Raw genomic sequence first — 18770 nt, 5'->3', positions numbered from 1 at the left:
GAGAGAGAGAGAGAGAGAAAAAGATAGAAAAAAGGGGAAAACGGCGGGACCCTTTTCTTCCCTTTTCTTTTGCTTTTCGAATCGGAAGGACCAAAAGTTGCCGTTTCTGTTTGGCTGTGTTCGAGATTTCTTGGCCGAGTTCGCCAGGAATATCGAGGTCGCGGCGTATCGCGACACCGCGGAGAGAATCGATTTGCGGCGTTCGTTCCCGTCGCTCTTTATATGGGGTTTTTTTTTCTTTTTTCTTGTTGGCCGGAAGAGGAAGGTCTCCCTTTCTCTCTCTTGTCAAGCTCTCGTCCCTGCTTCGGATGGCCGAAGATATATGTCGCGTCGTATACCGGGATAACGGATCTCAGGTATACAGACGACCCCCACATCCGCATTTTACCTGTCGATACGTGTGTATGTGTGCGCATGTATGTGCTAAGCTTGCGTGCGTGTGTGTCTGTGCGTGTATCGCGTTCTCCGTCAGTATTGTATTTGGTATATCACAAGAGCGGAAAAAAAAAGGAGAGGAAACTATATATAGGTACCTCAAAAAAGGTATACTTTACTATACCACTGGCTGTTGAAGATAGATACTATTTATAGGATTTAATTATTCTATACACAGAGGAAAGAAAAAAAAGAAAGAAATAGAGCACTCTATTCACACGTATTCTCCTTAATTTAACATCCTTTTTCGACTATTACATTTATGGATAATATATTTGTGATTGTAAGAATCTGCAACCAAAATGTGACAAAGAATACTTGTTGTTGTTAATATGATTATAACTATTATTATATTGTAATAACTATTAATAATTTTATTTTATTTTATTATTATATTATTAATATTATTATTATTATTATCGACATTATTATTATCACAATTACCAATATTCTTGTTGCAATTGCTATATTATTATAATGATAAGAATAATTATATTATTTTATTATATATATATATATATATAAATATATCAATATTGATATTATTGAACACTTGGAATATGCATATTTCTATTCAATAGTAAGAGTACCTTTATAAAAATATAAATATAAATATATTGTATAAATGTATATGTATATATATGTATAGTGGGTTTATGTACGCGTTATATATAAATAATAGATGCGGACATTATTTATGTATAATCGATATATAAATTGACGTATATTTATATATCTATACATGCGAGATGGAGAAAGAAAGAAAAAAAAAAAGGAAATCGATCTTCTATTTTGCATAGCTCGGTAATGATTCTCTTTTGGGTCTTAGATGCACACTAAATTACTTCTAAATGACATCTGTTGTTATATAAATGAGAAAAGAAGAAATCTAATTACACCTACACGTGTATATGCACACGATGCTATGCGCGCGCGCGTATGTGTGTGTATACGCGTGTACACATACATATGAAAGAAATCTCACGCAAGTGTCTTATTTTTCCAGGAAGTTCACCACTTATTAAGAGTTGGAAGAAATCGCTACTAGAGGTTTTCGGACGCGTATGACGATGTGCTCTCGGGAGGAGCGGGGCGGGGGGGGGGGATAGGGCGGTGGAAGGCGAATAGAACGACGTCGGGCGAGTCTTTTTTTTTATGTATCGGCGGAATCGTATTTTAATTAGTCATCTCTCTTTTCGTTTCGACCGTGATTTTGTAAATGTGATTCGGACGGACGCGCTCGTGGCAATTCTAGTGTTATTTGGCGTGTATTATATTTATATTGTTATGCGTCCGTCTTCTGTGTCTTTGTTTTTTTAAATTTCGAAAGCTTTCTTATCGAAGGGAAAAGGGATTAAACGTTTGGAGTTTTTTTTTCCGAGTTTTTATTTAACGAAAATTAGCTTGTATCGTATCGCTTTAGTATTCGGGCCGTCGTGGTGTACCTAATGAAGAGGCGAGGGAATCGGAATTTGTGCTCGTTGAGTGTGTCTAGTGGAAAACGGGTGGGCGTCGCACCGCATCTCTCGTTGCTTGATATTTTATTGCAGCATTGAGATACGTTTGGTCCGTGGCGCGAGGGAACACGTATGACGGACGATGACGAGGACGATGTTAATGACGATGTTTGATACTGTGATGACAATTATTACTTGGCCTCCCCTGTTGCTTTTTCTTCCAATCGAAAGCAGTTACAAAGTTGTAATCACCGTAAAAGAAAAAGAGAAAAAGAAACACAACCGTGAGGTACTCTGAATATGTACACGTACATACATAGGCACGTACTCGCCTGTGAACGCGGATACGTATATTACGCGTACGAGAGAAAGAAAGAGAGAGAAAGAGAGTGAGAGAGAGAGAGAGAGAGCGTGCGAGAGAATGTGAGAAATTACGAGATTAGAGTACGCACGTACATGTTTGTGTATGTCCGCGCGTGTGCGTGCTTATGTCAGGGTGCGAGATGGATTAACGTCGTGGCGTTTAGGCGTGCGGTATGTATGCGTGTGCGTGCGTGCGTGCGTGCGTGCGTGTGGAGGCGTGCGTTGTTCGTAGGCACGCTCGTACGCGGGTGTGCGTAGCAAATTACGTCATATAGATAGATGATATGTGCTTTCTAATGATGAATAATTTTATAAATATAAATATAATATCGATCTCTCACCGTGTACGTTCATTTCGTACGACGAGCTTGTATGTGAACTTCGCGTGTCCTGGAAGGCCCGTTCGCCTTTTATTAAACTGTCAAATGATTTCAGTGTTCTTGCTTCATTCAGTTGGCTCTTTTGTGCGTACGCCGCGCGCGACCACCGCGTAAAGCGTCCCCTCCCCCCCCTCCTCCCATCCCCCGACATTCTCCTTTCTTTTCCTCGATTGCTCCTCGTTTACGTCGCTCTTCCCAAGATCTGCCTTCGCTCAAGAGCTTAGCGTGATATTACTTTTTAATGTAGTCTAAAACCAACGCAAGATACATACTCTTATCTGTTCGTTTACCGAAGGAAGCAGGAATTAATTTTATTGAAATCCGAAATTTATTTATTTAAGGAAATAATATATTGTTTTATATATCTTTCAAACGATTTCCTTTTGCGTGTTATTTTGTATAGACGATGATAAGAAATAAAAATTGTCAAATATAAGATAAACAGAACAATGAGGCTCGATGTTCTTCGCTTCTCTCATCAAGCGGGCAACATTTCGGGTCGCATGCCGATTAGCTGTTACACGTAGCAGCGTTTCGCCAATCTACTCGTTATTCTCGCGTCGTGAAACTGATACTTTAAGACCTTTGCGGGAAGGAAGTTAAACACTCTGGAGAGGCGTCGAGATTAGCTTATACAAAAACAAAAGATCCTTTATTCAATGCGAGATACATAGGTAATAGTTACGACAGCGATACAATATACATAACGTTAATTTAATTATCGTAGTGTGAATCTCTCGGTAAGTCGCATCGGCGACCGCGGGATGTTACTGGCAGTTTTGCGATCGCCGGACGCGACGGCGGTTCCTTTTCTATTTGGCATAAGGCAGTTATATGACTTCACGGCAGCCGGCGGCGCTCTTTTGTCGGGCGCGCAGGAAGAGACGGGACGGCCGGGGAGCAGGTCGTAGACCTCCCGCGCAGGGTGGGAACGGAATAACAGCGACAAATTCCCGGGAACGATACAAGGGTCCGAGATAAGGATTTCTAGATAAGCAGCGACCCAGGTCTTGATTCAACAGCAGCCACTTTGACGAGCGACTCTTTTTTTTTGTGTGTGTTCCGTTACAACCTCCGAAGAATGTACCGATAGATTGAGAGTAAGTTTATCAAAGCACTCTGTACTCAATTGCGTTTCATATCCAATATGGCATCTCAATGGTCCGCGACTCGAAAGGGAGACGTTTGTACGTAGGATTTCTATCTCCAAGCAGCATAATAGACCGGAAGATATTTGAAGAACGCTCCTCTACGACGTTCTCCAGACTCGCGTGTTGTCTGCGTTATCTCGAGCCCCTTACGGCGCGGTTCCTGAGCGTTCATCCGCGTTTCTATCCGACGTAAGGTCCACGAACCAAAGGGGCACCCGGTCGATATAACTTAACTAATATAGAAAAAAAAAGAGTTTCTCCTGCTTCTTTATATACATAGGCTTGCTGCGCCCTTGCACGTCACTGGTGCCGCCTGTTCTGGACGTGCGTGCAATTTGCGTCGCGCCTACAGGTTGTTGGAGGACTCCGTGGCTTGTTTGCCGCGCACGCGGCTTCTCCTGCGGTGTTGATAGGGCACGCGTCTATGAGGGGCATATCTTGGCCGACCAGGCGGCACCCTGGACTCGTAATCGGGTAGATTACGAGGTGGCGGCGGCGGTGCCGGCGGGGCGATGCCCCAGTTATTGGGGACCCGCTCGTTGTTGGACGTGAAGGGCTTCAGGACCTCGGTGACCCGTCGGCGGAGGCACACGGTGCAGCGGCTCACCCGGGACGTGTGGTCGGCCTTGAGCGTCTGCTGCAGCGGCCTGCGGAACATCTCGTCGTCGCGAATGGTCGCTAGCCAGTACGACGTCGCCGTGGCGAAGTAGTTGCAAGTGCCGAGGCCGCGGCACTCGATAAACGGCCTGACGCGGAACTCCTCCAAGCAGGAACCGGGCGAGACTAGGGACTGGCCGCCGCCGTCCGCGCCTGCATCTCTGTGCTGTAATTTTGTCAGGTGAAATTAAACGTGACATACCTGCAGCTGGCAAATAATTTCATATGCGTATATTACGCAGAAACTTGATAATTTATTTATCGAGAGCCCTATACAATTGTTATTGACCAGTGTAGAAAATTGCATGACGGCCAATGGCTGGCGAATTCTAATTAAAGAAATTCATTGCGAGAAATGTTACCTCAGCCAAGAAGGAAATTGCTTCCAATAATCTCAACAGATTGACATTAATAATGAAGCTAAATGAGAGTGTGTATATTTTGTAATTTTTAAAAATATAATAAGTTTTCTAATGGAAACTTCCACCTTGTACGTAAGATTGTCATTTTAAGATTTGTCAAATCTTAAAATGATATTCGAGATAAATTAAAAGCTGCAGGTTGAAACAAAATACATAAATTAACCGGTACACATTGAAATGATAATACCTTTAATTTGAACTTAAATTCTTTCATTGAATTGAATCTTCACCGAGATCAGCGTTATGTCAGTGTATTAATCGATCTTACCATGAGGAAACTGTATCCAACCCAGATTTCATCCCAACCACCCGGGCATTCGGGTATTGTCATGGATTGACTGTGAACAGCTATTACCCTAGTCGGTGCTTCGCACACAGAACATCTCGATATGTATCTACCGACTTCCGGAGCCGGTATTGGTGTCATCATCATCGGCATAGGCTCGGTTGTGCTGAGCCAGTAACTGTAGTCGTTACGATTCGCGTAATCGCACACGTTGTTCAGATTGCAGAACAGGAAGGGCATAGTGGAGAACTTCTTAATGCAACTGCCAGCAGCACCTATGAATTGTTATTTATTGCTATTCATTTGGGGAATTCAGTTAATTACTTATTAATTGCATTACTGGCAAGAGCTAGAGATATTATTCAAGTCGTGTATCTTTGTAATATCAAGCTTTAGCAATTGCTTTTATATTGTTGTATTAAGATTTTTTCCATTGTTATTTACATTGAAATTCTGTGTTTTATAAAACACAATATTTACACGAAAGATTTATTTTGGAAAATGTCTATCGTGTGGATTTGTGTTGGAAACTTATTGGATTTTTCAAAATATCACTTATAAAAAATATGTTAATGTTGCTCACCAAGATCCTGCGCGTAGGGTCGTCCATTACCCATCGTGTGCAATAGCGAAAATCCTTCCCAGATCTTCACGGTATTCCTCGGGCAGGTTGGTATCATTTCGGATTGCGAATGACGTGCGAAGTAGAATCCTCTGTCCCTCGGACCAATTCCGTTCGGCGCAGGTATTCCAGGTGCGCCACGGAAACCTGCGAGAGAAATTGTTCCCCAATTTCCAGCGTACAGTCAAAACACTTGATGTAAGTTTGTGTATCGTAACAATACGCATTGCTTCAATTCGAGACCGAAATAATCGTGTTTACGTTTACTATGAAATACGTATGATTGTACCTGGTTGTCCTTGTCGTCCAGTTGCTCCGGGAGGTCCTTGATATCCAGGGGGGCCGTCTTTACCTTCCGGTCCTCGCGACCCAGGAATTCCAAGTATTCCTGTTTCACCCTGTCGTCCTGGTAGACCGTCCTTGCCAGGCTCACCCATCATTCCCTGTAGTCCAGGGAAACCTGCGGCATTCGTACGGTATTACATTTCCGTTCAACAAAATATTTTTGTTTTCATGCGCGTGTATACACCGCTAGTTTTATTTCTGTACAATAAAGTGTATGTAGCACCTGGTAATCCGGGCACTCCTGTGTCACCAGGGGGTCCTCGTCTCGGGAATGGCGGGAAAGGATTTATGCCAGGTACTCCTTTCGGTCCCTGTCACAAGCAAAATTTCATTCTGATTCCTCGATTTTATTCGATGATTTATTCGATAATTTTAAATATTATTTGATTATCTGACAGTAGCATAAAATAATGACGTAAAAAAATCTGCAAGGAGATTTCTATCGTGAAAAATAAAAGCGTAGGAAGAAGCTGTACTGTAATTCGAGAATTTTACCTGTGGCCCTTCAGGACCAGGCAACCCACGCAGACCAGGTTCACCGGTATCTCCCCTTTCTCCTTTCGGTCCTGGCAATCCGTCAAAGCCAGCTAGACCAGCGTCACCTTTCATTCCCTTCGGTCCAATTCGACCATCGAGTCCAGGCCATCCAGGTTCGCCGGGTTGTCCTTGTTTGCTGCCCGCAGATATTCCCGGTTCTCCACGGTAGCCTTTCGGCCCCAGTGCTCCGGGAAAACCTTGCAATCCTTCTAAACCTGGCATACCTGGTACGCCGACGAATCCTCGCAGACCTGATCAAAGCATAGCACGATAAAAACTAAAGTGTCAATCTTTTTATTTTGTTCTATTGTTACTTGACTAACTTAAAAAGTATTGATTAAATATAATAATAAGTTGTTACCTGGTTCTCCGACCATTCCTTTAGAACCACGGAAGCTGGGGCCTATATCGCCAGAGATTCCTTTAGGTCCGTTCGGGCCATATTCACCAGGCGCTCCTTTCTGTCCTGCATGCCCTGGAGTACCAGCCACACCATCGAGACCGGCGCGACCAGGCTCACCAGGTTCAGCAAATTCACCGGGCAGTCCTATGACCAGCAAATAAAAAAATAACGTTAATCAAGATGAGATGTTAAATTTTAGATATCTAACTTAAATTGGAAAGACGAAATTTTTAGTTTTTTATTGACAAAATTATGTTACAATCGTGACGAAGTATATAACATTAATTTTCTTAAGTTAAGAATGAAACAAAATTTATCTTTTTTTAAGTCTGATAAAACTTTATGCAAGAATTGCATAATAATTTTTAATATATCAAAAAAAGAGTGAAAGAGTTAGTGAGAAATATATTTTAAAAACTATTCTTAGTATTAAAGAAAAATGACTATGTGTGTAACGCATGACATTTCAATAAGTTCACATTATTCTGCACAAGCTTGCAATGAAAAATCTTTCATATCGATTATTGTCTACTTCTGTATATACCTGGAGCTCCGCGAGGTCCTTGATCACCCACCAGACCAGGGAAACCAGGTAATCCTGGAAAACCACCAGGACCCGGATATCCTCTGTCTCCCGTTTGACCCTGTAATCGACGAATATGTAATTTCTTCCGCAATTGAAGAAGTGAAATATCCGACTCAGATATCATTCATTTACCTTACGGCCAGGCATGCCGATATATCCTGGCTCGCCTGATTGTCCTTTCATGCCGACGAAACCATCGTGGCCACGATTACCGAAATCGCCCTTCGCCGCGAACGCGTAAGACGGCAAACCAGGTTCGCCTACGTAACCCTTTGATCCAGGAGCACCTATAATGCCCTGAATTCCCCTCACACCAGGCTCACCAGGCATTCCTAGTGCAAAGTTATATTATTTGTAATTTGTTAACAAAATACTGAGGCAACATTTTAATTTCTTTCATTGTAAACTATATAAATCTACATAAACGTAAAAAAGAAATTAAACGTTGATCACAAAATAAAAACATGTAATTAAATTTATAGAGTGCTGATTATCATATATTTACCTGGTCTGCCCATTATACCTGGATCACCATCAAGACCAGCCTTTCCTTTCAAACCTTCAAATCCGGGTGGCCCAATCGGACCTCTTTCACCTTTCGCACCATATCTACCAGATACTCCAGGCGCGCCTGGTCGTCCCGGGAAACCTTGCTCACCACGTTCACCTTTTAATCCATCAGGACCCATGTCACCAATTTCTCCCTATTAAATCACAAGAATTAAAATGTCGCATAATATGTTGTCTTATATATACATCTGAAAAATAAGTATTATATTTTATTCCGGATGCGATTTCTTGATAAAAAGAAGACGCAGTTACCTTTGGTCCACCAACACCGTCGTATCCATCGAAGCCGGGTTCACCTTTCTGTCCTTGCAGGCCATTGAAACCGTCAGTGGCTAATCCCGGTTCTCCCGGTAAACCCGGCCGTCCGTCGAATCCAGTCAGACCGGGCGGTCCAAGTTCTCCCATAAAACCAGGTGCACCCACGTCACCTTGAGGACCGCTGAAGGAGTTTTCGCCAGGGATTCCCGCTAATCCCTCGAGACCAGTATCACCGGTGATACCTTTAAATCCAGGTGATCCTTCCGCTCCTCGTAAACCAGGGAGTCCTACCTCTCCCATCTCTCCTTTAGGACCGTGCATCCCGTCTATACCTTCCAAACCAGGCCAACCGAGTGGCCCCGGCTCGCCACTCTCGCCGATATCTCCTTTGTCCCCTGGAGCACCCGGTAGACCTTGCACGCCGTGCATCCCTTGGTATCCCTGAGGTCCTATGTCGCCGTCGTCACCACGTCGTCCGATAAAACCGATTTCTCCTTTCAAGCCCTTCATTCCGTCAAAACCGGAAGGACCGTCCGGTCCTGAAAATAGATTTGTTCTTAAATTTTTCTCTCGTTTCCAATACAAGTTGGATTATCGGATCGCTACAGCACGAAGAACAGTTTATCCAAAACGACTGGGCCATTCTACAGGTAGATAAATGTCTAGTTTAGTGATGAATCGAATCAGAAAATAAAATTTGATTTAATCTCTGATTCGACTCGTTTAATTTTATTTCATCTGATTCAAATCTATAGAACGACTTGCTCGTTTTATAATGTAAGTATTATTAGATTTCGGTACTTACCGCGGTTTCCGACATCACCGATTCTTCCGGGCATTCCAGGCTGGCCAGGAATTCCCGGAAATCCGCGATCACCTTGTATACTGTCTCCATGTTGACCTTTGGCTCCCTAGAAAAAACATCAAATCGACTGCTTTGATATATAAATCATTTGTAGACATTTCATGAGAAACCATTTTCGTAGACGTTAACTAACTCAAAACGATCATCATGAAAATCCACGAATAAGAATGTACTCACTTCAAGTCCAGGCAATCCTTCGTAACCAGGCGCTCCCTTGGCGCCCTTGCCGCCCTTTAGACCATCCTCTCCCGGTCGGCCAGAGAATCCCTGTGGACCAGCATCACCGACGTCACCCTTTGGACCGTACCATCCGCGTTCTCCAATTTCGCCATATGTTAAGTTTGAGCCTGGATCTCCTCGTTCGCCCTTGTTGCCGATGCGACCCTACAACAAGTAATAGAATGCATCATTATGTAAGAATTTAATATAACAATTGAAATAAAATTTTACATACAAGATACATTTAATTAAACTGACAAAACAGAAATGATTCGCATTCAGTTTACTTACCGAAAAACCTACTGGCCCCTGTAATCCAGGTGAGCCTGGTGTGCCTCGAGGCCCCTGCTCTCCAGGCATACCAGGATATCCTTTCAATCCGCCAGGACCTTGAAGCGAAAGTCCTGGAGAACCAGGCTCACCAGGGAATCCTGGTAGACCTTCGTCGCCAGAACGTCCTTGGAAACCTTTGTAACCGAATTCACCTACAAGAATTCCGAAATTAATTAGCCTCATTTTTAAATACTTCATTTCTTCGAGATTAAAATATCAAACTGTACATATTTCTGTAAATAAAATTATATAAAAGTGGTTGTGTGCCCGTAGAATCATATAATAAAAATAAATTATTTGTATAATTATTACATTATTATATTATAATTACATTATATTTATACAATTTTCAAGAGAAATTCTCAAACACTCAATAGCCAATTATAAATATATAACTCAGATAATATCATTTCATATTTATTCTGCCTTTTTGTTAAAAGGTTTCAATTGTTGTATTTATATTTTAAAGTTTTTATTAATATTATGTTCTAGCTAGAGATACTTCGTTCAGATTTTTATTCAACATATATTTAGGAAATTTTTTAAGTTAACGTACCAGGAGCTCCTCTTTCACCTTTGAAACCCTTTTCACCCTGTACGTCAGTAACATATTCCGCGGAAGTACCAGGTTCTCCTTTGAGGCCCTTATCTCCTGATACTCCTTTGATTCCCGTCACTCCCGGAAATCCTGGCTCTCCACGCAAGAACTCAATTGCTATCGAGGCGTCTTCACCTTTTTCACCAGGAATGCCATCCCATCCTGGCGAACCGTCTCTTCCCGACAATCCAGGAGAACCATGTTCACCCTGTAGATTTGAAGATATTCAGATTAAAAGGAATGGAGATGACATTAAAAAAAATGAGAAAATAATAATGAAGCAGTTATAAAAGTGCGATTGAAAATTCTCGTAATTAAATTATATTAAACAGTAAATCTTATTGCGTAAAAATAATTATGCTATAAAAGCGGAAGAAAAAGTACCTTGTCTCCTTTCGGTCCTGGTACGCCTGTATCACCAATGGGCCCTGGTTGTCCTCGCAGACCCCTGAGCCCCTCGTGGCCAGGTAAACCTTTCTCACCGATATCGCCCGGCGGGCTCACGAACTTCTCGCCTGGCGGGAAGAATACTCTTCCATGTTCTCCTTTAGGCCCTTGAACTCCCGCAATACCAGGTCTACCGCTATCGCCCTCAAGTCCAAATGGTCCTTGCGGACCTCGCTTGCCTTGTATACCCTTAAGTCCCCGTGGACCGGGTAGACCAGGGAATCCCGAGGCTCCAGGATATCCGTCCAAGCCAGATTCACCGCGTTCTCCTTTATCCCCCGGCAGACCTGTGCAATGATTAAAATACGTATTCTTAATTCTTCGTTCAAATGTCTCTTTTAAGTGTCCTTTGTAACTTGTAAGGTAATCTTTACCTGGGGCACATACGCCACAGTCGTCTCCATGAATACCCTTGAGACCCTTAGACCCGGTAAGACCAGGCCAGCCGTCAGGACCAGGAATACCAGGTGTTCCGGGCAGACCCCGTTCTCCAGCTGGCCCACGAATTCTTATTCCTTTCCCAGGAAAACCTTTCTCTCCTGTTTAGCAATTATGATTATTTGTGATTAACAAAAAATTATATTTACAGATGCAATTATCAAAATTATATTAATAACAACTTCATGATAACGTATAGAAAATAAAGTGCACTTTACATATTTTATTCAGTCTCACAAATTTTGAATAGAGTTCTTATCATTAGTGTAATACAAATAAATGTGATAATTAATAGAATTTAATAGTTGTTCCAGGTAACTTTTAAGTTTACCTGGAGGACCAGGATCACCGCGATCGCCAGGTGGGCCCAACAATCCCGGGAGACCTGGATGGCCGTCTAGCCCTGGCGGTCCAGTTATCGTTACCCCCGGAAATCCTTTGGCTCCCGTAATTCCAGGTAAACCGGGTAGTCCGGAAGACCCTTGATGCCCCATAGGTCCCGGTAAGCCTGAAATAATTTATTAAATTGACAATTATCATTTTTCACATTCCGTAATTAACGATTAATTGTCGATCTAGACGACAATAAGTGTACCATCATCTCCTTGTTCTCCTTTTATGGACGAACCCTTCACTCCCGCCAGACCAGGAGTACCCGGGAGTCCTGGTGGTCCTGGCGGTCCTATAAAGCCGACCTTTCCTTGCAGACCCGGTATTCCCGATCCGCCTGGTTCACCAGGGGGACCTGCAAAAGAAACAAAAATCTTTAACACTTTTGTTAACTAAACACAGGTAGTTTCCAGTGATTTTTTAAGAAAATATTATACGTGATATCAATATTAATTTTTTAACTTTTTAAAGACGTAAATTATCTGACAATGTGTACTGACGTGGCTAATAAATAATTGTTCAAATCTTTTCGTGAAAGGGAATAATATATATTATTAACGTATACCGACCGAGATCCCCTTGAATCCCGATATTTCCGGCGATTATCTCATCGAGTTCTGGAATGTACTGTCCAATTTCTCCCTCAGCTCCTTGTTTACCAGGTGGACCACGATTTCCTTCTTCTCCTGGTTCTCCCTTTACGACAGCATTAATTAACGCGATATATCTAATGCCACGACTTAATAAATATTAAACGATTTGATTCCGTTTACTGAAAATATTACGACGCCCGTCGATAAGTTCGAATAACAAAGGATTAGGAAGTCGCGACGCGTAAAGTCAGCGCCGATTACCAAAATATTTAATTAACGAAACAATTTCATCTATCAGAAACTATTTTCAAAGCAGACGTCACCGAGGACACATTTTGCGTGCAAACATCTAGCATTACGACGACGCACTTGGATAGGATTTTGCTTACGCGCTGAGCCGCTTTTGGTACGTGAGTTGTTGGATATTTGCGCGCGAAATTATACGTTAATACATGAGCTAACCGCTTGCACGCAAAAGCACAGACCAACCGTATCTTACGGGCAAAACTCAGGCAAATCTCGTACAAGTTTGCACGCATGAGGAAAGCAAAATTTGCGCGCAAGAATTGTTATCTGGGCAGTATCATGTTACTTACATCTTCTCCATCCTGACCAGGCAGTCCAGCGAATCCTGGAGCTCCTTTCTCTCCCTTCTCACCGGCCGGGCCCGGCGGGCCCCCGATACCCTGCTTACCTCTTGGTCCATCGTCACCTTGTTCACCTTTCACACCCTTGACACCCAAGAAACCTGGTCGACCCTAAAGAAAAATTGCGCGTGCGTGTTCTCTTTAAATGCAGCAGCATTAAACTATTTTTAATACAATTATATTGTAAAAAAAAGGAAAGTCCGGGCAAATAATAAAAGAAAGATCGTATTATAATTTTACATCACAGCGTAACTTTTGTTTCCTTATCGACGACGTACCTTTTGTGGAGTTTATATTATTTCGAATGTATTAACAGCCTTATGTCCGCATGTAGTACAACGTAATTACCTGTGGACCCTTGGCGCCCATCTCACCCTTGCGACCTCGATCGCCGTAGAAGCCCTTCATGCCTTTTGGCCCTTGCGGTCCTTTGATGGCCGTCGAGTTTTCCGGCTTCTTATATTCGTCCTTACCCGGTGCCCCGGGCTCTCCCCTGTCTCCCTGTTCACCAAGTTGACCCTGCACACCGTACACGGCGTCGCCGCGATCACCTTGCGTACCCGGCACGCCAGGAGAACCTGGCAAACCCTAGGAGAACACAGACACTGTTTTGCTTCCTCGGCTCCATTGATGTAATTTATCAATTCGTCTCTCATTAATATGTAACTTTCGTGTTTAACCAATGTAGAATAATTGTTAAACGACGCGACTGGCAATTCTAATTTCGTGTTTAACTTGTGAATTTGTTTTAAAATAAATATTCGCGGAGTTACCTGAGGTGTACTTTAATGTTACCATTCGTCAACCGTAAGGGATACGTCGGGGTGTATTCCAAGTTTTTATGCGTTGCAGAATACGCCCAAATGTATTTTGAAGTACACCAAACTCTCTCCGTTTCCCGCGAATTGGCGTTCCGTGTGCCGAAACGTTCGAAACTGGCAGTTTCTCGTTTAGCTAATCAAGCCTAAACTCGCCGAGAGACTTGTAATCGAGCGATCGTGCGCGATACCCTCGAGACACCCGGTATGCCCTGATGTAATTCTACCTATATGTTGCGCACGCATTACGCTGAAGTTACATCTAGCGTGGCAGAGCGTAAGTGCATGTATTATGAGTCCATTATAATGCTAATTTAAGTGCACGTCCTGGTCCATCCCTGTTTATTTTTACTCCGGGCGAAATGGAGCTACTAGACGCGGACTTTGCCAGACCATTTCAATCGAGGCAAAGCATCACATTCTGCTTTCATTAACGTAACGTTGATTAGATTTGTGGGAATATTTTAATTGCCCTCGTTGCACGCAACAAGATTGAAATGTTGTCACATTATGATAAAAAAAAATGTATTATTGATGACCGGACACTCTCGATTGATATACAGGAATTTCTATCGTTATAAATTGTTTTACATTTTTGTACAGTTACTGTTTGAACAGACGTTACACAACTTCTTAACACAAATTTTTGGCAAATTTATTATAGAAAAATAATGCGAATCATTTGATCCTCGTCCTCGAGAGAAGAAGGAAAGTCGTTAGCGCAATTTGTCGAATTAACCGTCGACCCGGCCGCCGCTTACACGAGAGAAAAGGTGCCGAGGTTCGTGGCGTCGCCATTAAAAAATTACCCATGCAATTGTGCAGCGCGCGCGATTAACGCATTGTCAATGAGGGAGCCGGTTTTCGGTAGCCGATTGTGTCTTCCTTAATTGCGCGAGCGACGCAGCCGACTTTTGCCGAGGGGGGTCGACAAGAAGAAGAAGAAGAGCCCGGGCTCGTCGGGTTTCTCGGAAGCCGCTGGTCGCCGGGCAAAATCTTCCCTTCGTCATCTCGTTGCGAAGAGACGGCTCTTGCGTTATCAGCGGCAGTCGTGTCAGCAGATAGCAGCTGACGGCGGACGCGACGCTTCGGATTTCAACGTTTCGTATTTAGCAATTAAGTGCGAAGTCCTCGCGCATTTTAATACTTTCTTTCCCTCAGTCTCTCCGTCCTCAAACGGACACGATTAAGACTGCTTCTGTAAAATCGTGACGAGGAGATAGCTACACTGAATATTTTTATCGAATAAGATTGAATAGCGTTTCCGGCGGTTAATTTTTCCGATTACGCTTTCTGATTAAATTATGGATACAACCGACGAAATTTTATTGAAAAACCGATCATAGTTTTCAACGGATATATGTTACAATTTAATTGGATATATCCGTTCGTTGTTATGTAATTGGATTACGTTTAACCGGACATTTTTCTCAGTGTACTTTTCGACGATGCGCGCCTCGACAGCAAATTTTAAGAGACAGATTTTCGATGAAGAAATACGGTAAATTTGAATAATTCTCTTTGAAAGAAAAAGAGTGATATGCAAAATCGTGAACGAACGGATACTCTGTTTTTTTCTTTGCACGGTGTGCCTCGATAAAAGGCATTGAGAAAGTAGATAAATCTTTGACGAGGAAACAGAATATGTACACGTAAGTTGACGCGTTAAACGTTAAATGATTTTCTCTAAAACGAAAGACTCGGTATGAGTTAAGCAACGATGATAAGCGCTTTTCGAGAATTTAAACAATTCGTCATACATCGAGAAATCTTGCTCTTTCGCGATCCTTCGTTAGCGAAGCTGTGATTCTTCCGAGAAGAGTTTATCACTCCGGTCGCTAATTAGTTGCGTCAAGTAAATTGCAAGCGGGGAGAAAGCTTCGCTTCCTGCACGAAAGTAGCTGATAAGTAGCGGGCTGTATCGCCGGCGAGCACACGTGCTGAGAACATTAAACCTTCCCTTCTAGCGATAAAAAAAAAAGGGTTTCCTCGTGCCTTGGGAAATACGTGTAACATCGCGCACGTAATTCAACCTTACGGACGTAACTTGGAACACTGCGGATACAAGTGGCGCAGATAACTTTCGAGTGGCCTCCATGTCTACTCTACTATGCGCTTTAGGAATCTCGTAAAATTCCATCGTCTGGTTTATACGAACCGAAATACTTTGCGACATACGTTACATTACCATATCGTGTCGTATCGCACACGGCTGTAATTTAAGAGAGAAACGACCTATTCTTTCTAGATCGCGAGAACCCGCCATCCGTTCCTTCTGCTTTTTTTTTGAGCGAACATATTTCCGCGTTCTAATTTAATTCGATTAATTTGCTCCCATGCCTCTTCTTTTACTTCGCACTTCGATATTCAACGGACGTTCGCAGCCTGTTTGGGTAATGTACATTTATTTAAAATTTTGTTTATTTACTTTAGTGTCCCACAAGTGATTATTTCTAGATTTCTAAAATGAAGGAAAATAATATAAAGAAGCTTATTAGCGACAAATAATTGAAACGGTGAGTGCAAGAATGTTTCTTTGAATCTACTAAACCACATGAGTCCAAAAATTGTCCTTGAATTTTGACCTCACTAGACTTTTTATTTAATTTCAAAGAAGTTATTTCTTTCCTTAACCAAAATTTTATTTGTTTAATACTGAAATTTCTAAAAAAAATTCTTATCTATTTCTTCAAATCTAGCAAATGTTTTAGTAGAAGTAACTAAAAATTTGGATATAATTTCAACGTATCTCACTTGTATAAACTAAATAAATCTTTTTTTTTCTGGGTGTAAAGTCGGTTTCAAACTATTTTGGACTCCTGCGGTTTTTGCACTCACCAATTCGATTAAAACTGACAATTTTTACTCTTGTTATTTAATTTCCTTCTTTTAGCTACTTTTAGAAAAAAAAATTCTATCGCTCGCACTACTGCATGGTCGAGAATTACTTTTCTTTTGGGGCATCTATTTCGACCGATGATCGCGCATTTTCACCTAAAGCCCGACGGTGCATTCGCGCCCGCGTTCAGAGGTGACTTTTAACTCGGCGGCGCGTAAGAAGATTCCTCGGTGCGGCGCTTATCGCGCGATATCGCGACGCCCGCGAAATTCTTTCGGATTCTTTCCGCTCCTTTTCCTCCTCTTTACCCGGCATTCCGTTAAATATTACCGGGGAATACTTTGGGCCGGCGAACGATATTTCATGCGAGCAGGTGGCGTTTCGCAAAAAGGAACGAAAGTCGTCCCGAGAGTCGGACTCTCGAGCTCGTCTCCTCCTTCTTCGTCCTCCTCCTCCTCCTCCTCCTCCTCCTCCTTTTCCTCGTCTGTATCCGCTCTTCGGAGACCTACCTAAACGCTCGTGCGAGGGTTCACCGGCCCTCGAAAGTCGGCACCGATCGACCGGTGTTACGGTACCTTAAACAACCGTGGGATGTACAAGCTCCTGTTATTACTTACAAAGTCGCCCGTCTCTCCTGGATAACCCATCTCGCCGGTGAGCCCCTGCTGCCCTCGATAACCCTGGAAGCGCGATCGCGTTAGGACGATTACGATTGTTGCACGGAGAGGAATTTTCTCTCGAAAGTTAGCCTGAAAATTGTGTAATCGCGGGACGATACGGCATTTCCAAGAATTTTATCAGAGTTTTTCGAAATTTTGCCATACGTTTTACTAGTAAAATTAAGTTCTTCAAAACGCGACGTTGTTCCGCGATTACACGATTTTCAGGATAAACTTGAAGAGAAAATTCTCTCCGTGCACGAGTGGATTTATTGTGTGCATTGCGCGTTCTAGTATCACCAGGGTTGGGTAAGTTATCCTTTCTTTAAACTAAGTTAAGTTAAAGTTAACAGCCTTGAAAATTTAACTTAGTTAAGATACAAGTTAATCCGTGATACAATTAATTGAATTAAAAGTTAAGTTAATAGTAAAAAAATTAAAAAGTTAAAAGTTAAATGCGTTTTATTTTCACATAAAATCTCAGAGACCTTACGATCGCGTGAATTGCATTGAATTTTGCGACTAGCGTTTCGACAATCACTCACCCTACACGGAATATAGCCCGTTTCGTATGCAAACAATAAAAGTTAACAGTCTATCATGTAACTAAGTTAAGTTAAAATTATTTAACTTTTTAACTTAACTTTTATCTCTTTAACTAGGCACTATCCAACCCTGAGTATCAAGCACGACACAATATACATCACATAAAGAGATCAATTTCAGTTTTAATTAATCGAAGAGCTTTCGATTACAAAATACACGTTGCATAACAGTTGTATTTTACGATTCATTTTAATTTGCAAACCAAATATAATATATGCAGAAAAATTCATGCATTTAAACAGAACGCAACGCGCGCCATAAGCGACTCGATATTTAATTACGGTTAACAATAACAAAAAATAATTATGCGTCACACGTAAATGCATGATAACGTGTGCGACAATCGAACTGTTTAATTTTAATGGAGTTAATTTTACTTTTAATAGAGAACAGTGAATTCTCCCCGCCGAGGAATTGAATAATATATGAATGTTCAAATATCGAAATTTCTTGGCGGTGCAACACCAAAATACGCACTGAAAAGCTTTTCGCTACCGTAGCTAATCACGGTTCGCTAAAAATATTTTGCTGACACAAGCTATAAATTTCTAAAACGCAGCAAACGGCTCGCACTGTCGCGCCTAATACCAGGGTTGGGGAAGTTACTTTATAACAGTTTTTCCGCTAGAAATGCAACTAGTTACAGTTACAAGCGAGTTTGAGCTATTGAATAATATACAGGGTGAGTCTTTCCATATCCGACAAAATTTTTGAGAAGGTAGAACGGATCGAGATGAACGGAAAAGTCCTGTACCATTTTGCAATTTTCGTAATAGTTAACGAGTAATTAATTATTAAAAATCGTTGTCTTAGGCCGGCCTACCGCCCAATTCGAGCGCGTGGCGA

The 18770-nt window shown here is 42.1% G+C and overlaps 1 protein-coding gene across 2 annotated transcripts in view; it reads right to left on the bottom strand.

The window, feature by feature from the left end:
• Nucleotides 1-3260: 3260 nt before the first annotated feature.
• Nucleotides 3261-18770, bottom strand: part of LOC105562066 (collagen alpha-5(IV) chain) — a 75419-nt gene continuing 59909 nt past the window's right edge. For both annotated transcript variants that reach the window (XM_012012574.1, XM_012012575.1), the window contains 23 exons: nt 17277-17339; nt 13351-13590; nt 12952-13113; nt 12332-12458; nt 11968-12117; nt 11704-11880; nt 11309-11473; nt 10872-11221; nt 10446-10695; nt 9848-10041; nt 9515-9721; nt 9278-9383; nt 8467-9011; nt 8150-8348; nt 7777-7976; nt 7603-7702; nt 7017-7202; nt 6614-6906; nt 6342-6429; nt 6063-6233; nt 5735-5920; nt 5134-5426; nt 3261-4609 (listed from right to left, as the gene is read on the bottom strand). In XM_012012574.1, the coding sequence (XP_011867964.1) occupies nt 4133-4609; nt 5134-5426; nt 5735-5920; nt 6063-6233; nt 6342-6429; nt 6614-6906; nt 7017-7202; nt 7603-7702; nt 7777-7976; nt 8150-8348; nt 8467-9011; nt 9278-9383; nt 9515-9721; nt 9848-10041; nt 10446-10695; nt 10872-11221; nt 11309-11473; nt 11704-11880; nt 11968-12117; nt 12332-12458; nt 12952-13113; nt 13351-13590; nt 17277-17339 (4929 nt within the window). In that variant the 3' untranslated portion in view covers nt 3261-4132. The remainder of the gene's footprint in view (nt 4610-5133; nt 5427-5734; nt 5921-6062; nt 6234-6341; nt 6430-6613; nt 6907-7016; nt 7203-7602; nt 7703-7776; nt 7977-8149; nt 8349-8466; nt 9012-9277; nt 9384-9514; nt 9722-9847; nt 10042-10445; nt 10696-10871; nt 11222-11308; nt 11474-11703; nt 11881-11967; nt 12118-12331; nt 12459-12951; nt 13114-13350; nt 13591-17276; nt 17340-18770) is intronic.

The sequence above is a fragment of the Vollenhovia emeryi genome, unplaced genomic scaffold (genome assembly GCF_000949405.1).
Source record: "Vollenhovia emeryi isolate VEMERY1.0 unplaced genomic scaffold, V.emery_V1.0 DF939196.1, whole genome shotgun sequence".
Taxonomy (NCBI): domain Eukaryota; kingdom Metazoa; phylum Arthropoda; class Insecta; order Hymenoptera; family Formicidae; genus Vollenhovia; species Vollenhovia emeryi.
This window is presented reverse-complemented; position numbering and strand designations above follow the sequence as displayed.